Source organism: Notothenia coriiceps, unplaced genomic scaffold (genome assembly GCF_000735185.1).
Source record: "Notothenia coriiceps isolate Sejong01 unplaced genomic scaffold, NC01 NC01_scaffold00024630, whole genome shotgun sequence".
Classification (NCBI taxonomy): Eukaryota; Metazoa; Chordata; class Actinopteri; order Perciformes; family Nototheniidae; genus Notothenia; species Notothenia coriiceps.
Genome location: NW_011357331.1, coordinates 177,789 through 186,229, shown reverse-complemented (window position 1 = coordinate 186,229; position 8,441 = coordinate 177,789). Strand labels below are relative to the sequence as shown.

At 40.0% G+C, this 8,441-nt stretch overlaps 1 protein-coding gene across 3 annotated transcripts; it reads left to right on the top strand.

The window, feature by feature from the left end:
• Positions 1-243: 243 nt before the first annotated feature.
• LOC104955081 (zinc finger protein 883-like) lies at positions 244-7,463 on the top strand. 3 transcript variants are annotated; one of them, XM_010782310.1, is made up of 3 exons: positions 244-2,940; positions 3,596-3,770; positions 5,159-7,463. In XM_010782310.1, exons 1-3 carry the CDS (start codon positions 2,704-2,706, stop codon positions 6,496-6,498), a joined length of 1,752 nt encoding a protein of 583 aa, XP_010780612.1. In that variant the 5' UTR covers positions 244-2,703; the 3' UTR covers positions 6,499-7,463. The 3 variants fall into 3 exon arrangements, with proteins under 3 accessions (XP_010780612.1, XP_010780613.1, XP_010780611.1); XM_010782311.1 differs by having other exon boundaries at positions 245-2,892; positions 5,156-7,463; XM_010782309.1 differs by having other exon boundaries at positions 245-2,940; positions 5,156-7,463.
• Positions 7,464-8,441: the final 978 nt, after the last annotated feature.

Below are 8,441 nucleotides of genomic sequence, written 5' to 3'. Positions count from 1 at the left end.
CGGTGATTATCATTAGTTTCTATCAGAGGAGCACGCTTTCATTTTATCTCAGAGCCAGACTTCCTCGGGCCTCTCCGGAGTTCCTGATATAGGCGTAGCAGTTAATGAGGGAAATACCCAAAGTTAAATCGAGCATGGAAGCCTGAGAGGGGCGAGAGGGAGGAGGGAGAGGCTGGAGCGTGAGAGGAAAAGTATCAGGAGAAAGAGAGAGGGATGCCGGGAGGACGGAGAGGCGTCTCTGCTGTGGCTGTGAGGGTCTCTGGCATGATGATTTGGGACAGAAAATGAAAATCACATTGCCAGGGATTTCTACACTGCTGCAGTGTCCTCTACAGCTGCTTCTGGAGGAGGATACCTGGGATTTCATACAAGGAGAGTCACACTTTCTTCTTTTTTAATCACATTTCTGCAAGAGGAGTTCTTCACAGTGTTGATAACTCTGAGAATACAATCATTTTTTAAGGCAAGATCAGCGGATCAGTGTTTTTGTGTGCTGTGTATCTGCTGTTTCTGATCAGGTGCAGAGCTTAGTCGACTGCTGGACAGGGAGTCTCAGCAATTTGTTCACAGTGGCTAAGTTCTTCACTTGTGCAGAGTTGATGTATGACAGAAAAGCTTATTACTCACTTTAATGTACATAATGTTTTCCAAAAATGTGAACGATTTTGAAAAGTCTCCCACAAAAAACGAAGGGAATCTGAAGATTTTGTGCTCAAACTGTAAACAAGTAGGTTATTAGGTAGATAATTAAAGTCTGATCAAAAAGACCAAAACCAACAATCAGTTTGTCCTAGTAGCAAAACAGTGTTAGTAGAAGTAAGTCAAAAATAAACTACAGTGAGTGTGTGTTCATGGTAATGAAGGAGCAACAGTGTAGCTCCCATGTTTTGTAATAGATAACATGAGCTCTATGGCACAGAGGAAGAAGATATGTAGGGTGTTGATACACAGTTTGTTACTTTTACATGTGTGCAAGCCTGAAAATACTCCATAAGAAATACATGATTGTTTGAGTTTGAGTTGACCTGTTTGTGTAGTTTCTAAAAACTACACATCCTGGCTGTTATAGCACATTGGGCTCTTTATATAAATGAAGGGTTAAATGGGAAAGGCATTGAGTGCTATTGACAGGGAAGGATAGTCACAAAAAATTGAGGTACAGATTCATAAATAGTTGGATTTGATCTTTTTCGGGGGATTTGTTAACATCAAAAAACATTATTCACAATTATTTATGTAATTATTAACACCATATCCAACATGCATTAACACAGCCATAATTATTGAACATTTAAAAAACAAGCTACAATGTTATTTTTTTTCATAATTTATGTTGAATAACATCTACTTTATTATTAATGAAACATTAATTGAACGTAATTGATTTGTGTCAATGAAGGGACAACAAGGTTGTGTATTTCAGCTGTCAAAGACAAAAACAAGACAAAAAGAAAAGTATCTTTGAAATACAGGATGTTCCCAGAAAGAAACATTCAGGATTTTGTCTCCCTCTGTCTTTGTATGTGTGACATAGATTATCTTGGAGAAGAATAACATTTGCACAGGCATGCATTATCAGATGTAATCAGAAGTTTTGTGTTTCCTTCCCTGTGTTGTGCGGAATGACGGACAATTTGTTAATGATTGATAATATCATCATATACATCAAAGTGTATTGGATATATAACAAGTGTCCAATGATTAGTTGCCTGTGACAATGAAAATAAAGGAAATGTGTTTTGCATGAGGGTTGAATTCCTGCCATGTCTTGTTTAATGTGCAGAATTTGACACTTCTCAGAGGCTTTGCACGGTGCCACCAGGGGCCACATGTGGATTACTCCCAGGAAACATCTGGCCTCCCTCTGGTGCCTTCTGAGCTGAGCGCAGTTAGATCTCACACACTGGCTCAGTTCAGCAGGAACAGGAGTCACGTCAACACACAACGTTTTGTCCTGAATGCCGAGCCAATGATCTGTGGTCACATTCAGGAAGGAAAAGTACAGGGATCATGTGGGATCTCATTTGGTCAGTTAGCATAATACTAGTTAAGTTAGCAAAATGTTTTTCTTTTCTTCAAAAGTTCTCTAAGTACTTCTTTGTTTGGCAGATGTTGTCCATACAGTACTGCATTATATATTTCAGGTTAATATATCATAAGATTGTGAGCTCTCTAAGATAATTCACACTTAAAAGATTATCTAAACGTTATTAAAATAAATTAAATAATAAAAAAACTAGATATTTTCCCACAAATTGCTCTTGCTATTTAACCTAAGAAAATGTGTTTAAACAAAGACATATTTGAAGTAATTTCTGTATCAAACCTGGCCTAATATTCTCCTCTTGCTACAATAAATCCAATGAATATGTTCTATCAAGAACATTTCCTATAGGCTATAGTAATACATATTGTATAAAATCTATGTTCAACATCACTTGAGGCACTACATATAAGGCCATTTATATATCTCTACTAGGGGGTGTTAACTGGTTATTGCTTTTTTTTTTATTAATAAAGGAATCAATTTATGGAGGAAAAATATCAAAAAAAGGTAATGACGTAGTAATGGTGTAGTACTAGTTTCCATCCTCTAGAGGGCGAGCGTGTTCCTAAAGGGTGCGACACGAAAAAGAGAAGAAGAGAATGCGAAACAACAAGAACACTTCGGTAACGTGCTCAGTGCAGAAAATAAAGATTTAAATGTACATTACAGCGTGGAAGTTACTCACAAACATCTCTAGTCTGGAGACTTTAGAGACTCAGATATGTGCTCTAATGGACACCGTGGTGGAGGAAGCAGTGGCGGAGCTCGGCAGACTCCTGGCCGCTCAGCAGTGCTCTTCCCCGGCTACAGTCTGTGCAGTGAAGAGCGAGGAGGAAGAGAGCGAGGTGACTCCACCGGGGGGGAGACACCTGTGTGATGATAATACTATAACGGTAACACACACACTGGCTCAATACTGTTTTGTTTGTTGGTCTATTAATGAACTGACTCGTGCTCCATGCTTAAGTGTTAGCCAAGTTTTAATGAAGCTCTTGTTCGGGTACATACGCTGTGTCTGTCTACTATATTCAAAATTCCCCAAATAATTCCCCTACAAATGCAGATGTTACTCCTTGAGTTCGAGTTACATTTGCTAAAAACTACACATCCTTTCTGCACATAATTGTACTTGTTTTACGGACTTGTAACCGAGTATTCCTTCACTCTAGTATTTGTACTTCTTCCACCTTTGCACCAATGTTATAAACATTCAACTTGGCTAACAATAAGTTACATGTAACTAACTACACGTACTCAGGTACTGTACTTAAGTAGCCTACTACTGTATTTTGTACTTATAAAATACTTACTTTATCATGCTTTATCTTAACTTGAGTATTTCCATTTTATGCTACTTAGTTCTTCTACTCTACATTGTTGAAGAAAAACAGTGTGCTTTTACTGTACTACATTTCTTTAACACTCATTAACAGCTACTTTTTACATTTCAAAACACCTGACCTTTCTTAATATAATGATATATATGATTTAGTTCTATAACTAACTCCTCTCGTGGCTCTTCATTCTTTATATCTTGTAACTATACAGAACCAGTTTGCATCCCTCATGGAAGCACGGACCAGAGCTGCTGTAGAGAAGATCCTAATGCTTCTGAAAGTGTCTCTGTGTGAAGCGGCAGAGCAGAGGGCTGGGAGGAAGGACGAGAAGAAGCAGAAAAATAACAAGAAGCGGAAAGCAGGGCAAGTGGCTGCGCCCAAAAAGCGTGAGTCAGTTAACAGATTGAGTATCTGTGTAGAGGCTTTGTCTGTTCACTTTTTTTGTACATAAAACAAGGTTTATGTTAGAGTTCTTTGTTAAGAAAAGAAAGGACAATGACCACATGTATAACAATGGTATTAAGCCAGATACTATTTCATATGGTGTCTTTAAATCCATATGAAATTCTGACAAAAAGCACCAGCCCTCTCACTGACTGGGTGAAGACTGCTTCGTAGGGTCAGTATTAGTTGGACTTTGAATTCTATTAAAACTGAACCACTATAATTCTCCTCCCACGACAGACAATTATTGTATTTTTAAAGCTGAATGCCAACACATTTTTTGATTGAACCAGAGCATTTTGGAGATTATCACATCAAAGTCCCTTTAACCCTTGTGTTGTGTTCGAAAGCTGTTACCGTTCATGGTGTTCGCGGGTTAATTTTGACCCATGATTTATTTCAGTCCAAAACACACACAAAAAAATGACTATCATCCAATATTGTTTTAACTACATCATAACTAACTTATTATGCATTCATAACCATATAATCCTGTTGTAATTTAATGTTATGGCCCAAAACACATTACACCACATATTGCCCACGTGCATGTGTGAGTTCAGGTTCAAGTGTTAGTGTACATATTCTTTGTGAAAGGTCGAGTTCTCGTGGGGGGAGGGGGCAGAGCGATGGGAGAACAGGTGCATGTTGCAAAAAAATATTGTTACACTGGATGAAGGGGGTGGGGTGTCTAAAGTCAAAGATGAATCTTGATTGGGCCAAATTTGACCCGAACACCAAATTATACACTTTTCTTTTTAGAGACCTTCAGCCTTGGCTAAAATGGTCAAAATCAGTTTTGTAGTGTTTATGTAGCTGTTGTGGAGGATATCATGAAGCCTTGTTCCGATAAAAAAAACTAGAGCGTAGTTATTATATAATTTGAACTTGAAACGGGTCACGGGAGACCCGAACACAACATAAGGGTTAAGAGGGATTGCATTGTTTACAGGAAATAACGTGACACATCTTGTTTTACACAATCTTTAGCCATTATTGCGTTCACTGTTTGGGTTAAATGTACAGTTCATCAGCTGTTCTGTACTGTTATTGCTATACATTGAATATAACATGAGATATCCATAACATAAAACAGCTTCCTTCATTTTACTAACTGAAAGAACTGACCTAAGTTATCTAGTTTGATAACCATTTCAGTTTTCTTTAAAGTATTTTGTGGTAAAGTAAGCAGTTGTAGCAGTTAGTAAAGAGCTTGTAATTGATTTAAAAATTATATTTTACAAACAATTTGTTTTTTAAATGACCAAAAGCACTTTGTGTACATTGGATTGGATTGTTTAAATTGATGTCTTTTTATTTTTTGCAGCAGATTCAGACACACATGAGAGTAACTCTGGGACCCCGTGTGAACCTGGAGCAGCCTCAGAGCCGGAGATAACGGAGCAAGAGGTAACAGAGCAAGAGGTAACAGAGCAAGAGGTAACAGAGCAAGAGGTAACTGAGCAAGACGTCGTCCAGGAAGATACCGACCCTTCAACTATCAAACCCACCAAGAAGAGCACAGGGCCTTTCAAATGTCCTTCTTGTGACAAACAATTCCGTCTGAAGTGTTGGATGGACCGTCACTACCGGACTCACTCCAAACCTCATCTTTGCTCCGAGTGCGGGAAGGGTTTCGTCGACCAAAGAATGCTCATCGCACACTCGAGAAAACACACCGGAGAAAAGCCTTACGAATGTTCCGACTGCGGGACTGAGTTCGCTTACAAAAGCACTTTCAAAAGACACATGCTTAACCACAGCCTGAAGGAGCACAGCCTGAAGGAGACGAGCTTCCACACATGCTCGCTGTGTGAGAAGCAGTTCGAGGGGCTCGCGACGTTTCAGCGGCACAGGTGCTGCGCCTTGAAAAAGACGTTCAACTGCTCGCTTTGCCTGGAGACGTTTACGTGCAGCCAGAGTTTGGTCGATCACGAGCAGCTGCATCCAGGCGCCAGATATTACGTGTGCGAGGTTTGCGGCGAGCGTTTCTTCTCCACCTCGTCTCTGGCCACACACCGGGTGACTCACGCGGAAAAGAAAAAATGCTGCGAGGAGCTCGGCCTAGGAAGCAGCGACCCGAGCGTCCTGAAGAATCACTTGAGCAAACACACCGGAGAAAAGCTATTCTCCTGCCAGGTGTGCGGTAAAGGCTGCAGTCACCAGAGCGCCCTGAATCACCACATGCTAACACACACTGGGGACAAACCGTATGTCTGCGAGACCTGCGGGAAACGCTGCGGCCACTCCAGCGCGCTCGTGAACCACATGAGGGTCCACACGGGGAAGAAACCGGGGAAGCCTGTGTGTAATATCTGCGGCAAAACATTCGTCCGCTCGGTCAAACTGAAGTACCACATGACCGTTCACACGGGGGAGAAGCCTTACGCCTGCGACCTGTGTGATAAAAAGTTCAGCAACCCCAGCAATCTCAAGATACACATGAATATTCACTCGGGGGAGAAACCGTACGCCTGCAACATCTGCGGCAGGAGGTTCGCTCAATCCGTGGGCCTCAAGCTGCACCGGCGGGTGCACACAGGAGAGGAGCCGTACTGCTGCTCAACTTGCGGGAAACGATTCATGTTCAGCGGCAACTTCAGGAAACACGAGAGGGCTCACCTGCAAAAAGAGCCAGGAGATGGACAGTCTGAAAAAACTACAGTGTAAAAATAAAAAATGTCATTGCTGAATGTTAAAGGGGCCCATTATGCTCTTTTTCAGGTTTACATTTGTGTTTGGTGCCTAGTCTACTGTGACATGTTTCCAGCTTTAATGGTTCAAAAAAGTATTTATTCGTCAATAGTATCAGAATTCCGGAAATACACTTATCTGCTTTCTTGCAGAGAGTTAGACGAGAGGAGCAAAACCACTCTTGTTTCTCTACAGTAAATATGATGTTACAGCCAGCAGCTACTTACATTAGCAAAAAGTCTGGAAACAGGAAAACATCTATCTTGGCTCTGTCCAAAAGGAACATTATTTTGTCCAGATTATACAAGTTCATGCTTACCAAAAAAGTTGTTGTTTTTTTTACATACGGAGAGGCTTAGGGGTCGTATTTTTAATAAGATAGGATCATGTCTCCTAGCTCCAACCTCCTTTTTAACAGAGATAAAGCAAGAAAGTGGATTATCTTGTTTTTTCTCAAGATGTCAAAACTTGTTGTCATGGATATTGGAGCAGATGGACCCAAACACAGGAGTCAGGTCCAACAACAGGATACTTGAATAGAATAACTTGTTATGCATGGTCTGTGCTGGCAGGGCTAAGCAGAACCAAACCAAAGACTGACCTTAAAACCAAGAAGAGTTGAAGGGCAGGTGGAGAGATGGGTGGAGATTAAGCTCAGGTGGGAGGATGAGGTGATTAGTCAGGAGAGCAGGGAAGGAGCTGATTGGCTGGGAGAAAACTAGGAGCAGGAAAGGGCTAACGATGCTGATTCAGAGCAGGTGTGTGAGGGAAAACACAGCAAACAGATCAAATAATTTAGACCAAAAGGTAAAGCTTAGACCTTCAGAAAAATATGTTTTTAATAAAATGATTTCTGATCCAATGATGTTGAATTTAATGAAAATACAAAACTAGAAAACTGTTTTTATTGACATTAAACTGAGCTCAATAAAAACGTTTTTTTTCAATGTGACATACGATATTACTTTATTTGTCAGATCAAGTCTGAAATTTGACTTGCGTCACAGCTCCATGTCCAACATCAACATACAAATATCCAGACAAAAATACATGAAACACAAACAACAAACATTTAACATAACAGCACAATCAGTGAGAGAAAAGCTGCTCAAAGAGCCTTCAGCGTGCATTTGATCTGGGATTTAGCTCTGTATTTACTGTGAGGATTGACTGATGCACAAAGGAGTGCTTCAGTCTGACTTTATTGAATCGTGGGACCCTGTATCTCCGATTAGATGGTAGCAGTTCATATAGTGACCAGAAAGATCCCAGTAAATCAGGCGTTTCTGAAAATGTTCACACCAAAAAAGACTTTGCACCCCAGCCCTCTACATATAAGATTAACCATTAACCCCTAGAGACTCATATGTATATGTACTGATAAGAATGATACAGTTTGGTCCATCAGACATTGTTTATTCAGTGTGCATTCAGACACATCTAAACAGAGAAATGATTGTGTTCTGTAGGTCATCCACTAGGTGGTGCTAGAGGATCATTTTACCCAAAATTGCACTGTTAAGTCACTACACATACTGCAACAGGAGGACACATTGGAGCTATACACTATCAACAGGTCTGCATCCTGACAGTCCTTTAAACACTATCTTTTGACATTTTAACAAAATCCTCCGAAGAAATGTAAAGAAGTCTTTGAGATTCTGAAAAGGACGTCACTTTACTCAACTACTATTAAAGATTTGGAAGGAGAAATGTTTTGAGTTATCTGACATTTTTACATTTCATCTTGAGTTTTTGATTCAATCAACCAGTTACCTTTTACACTCAGAAATATATATCACTGAACAAAAAAAACTCTTTCCCCAGCTTTTTTAGTCCACAGTAAAGGCAACAAAGACACATTTAAAAAAAAAAAAAATCACATCACAACAAACCCAAAAACAGGGACAGCAATTTAA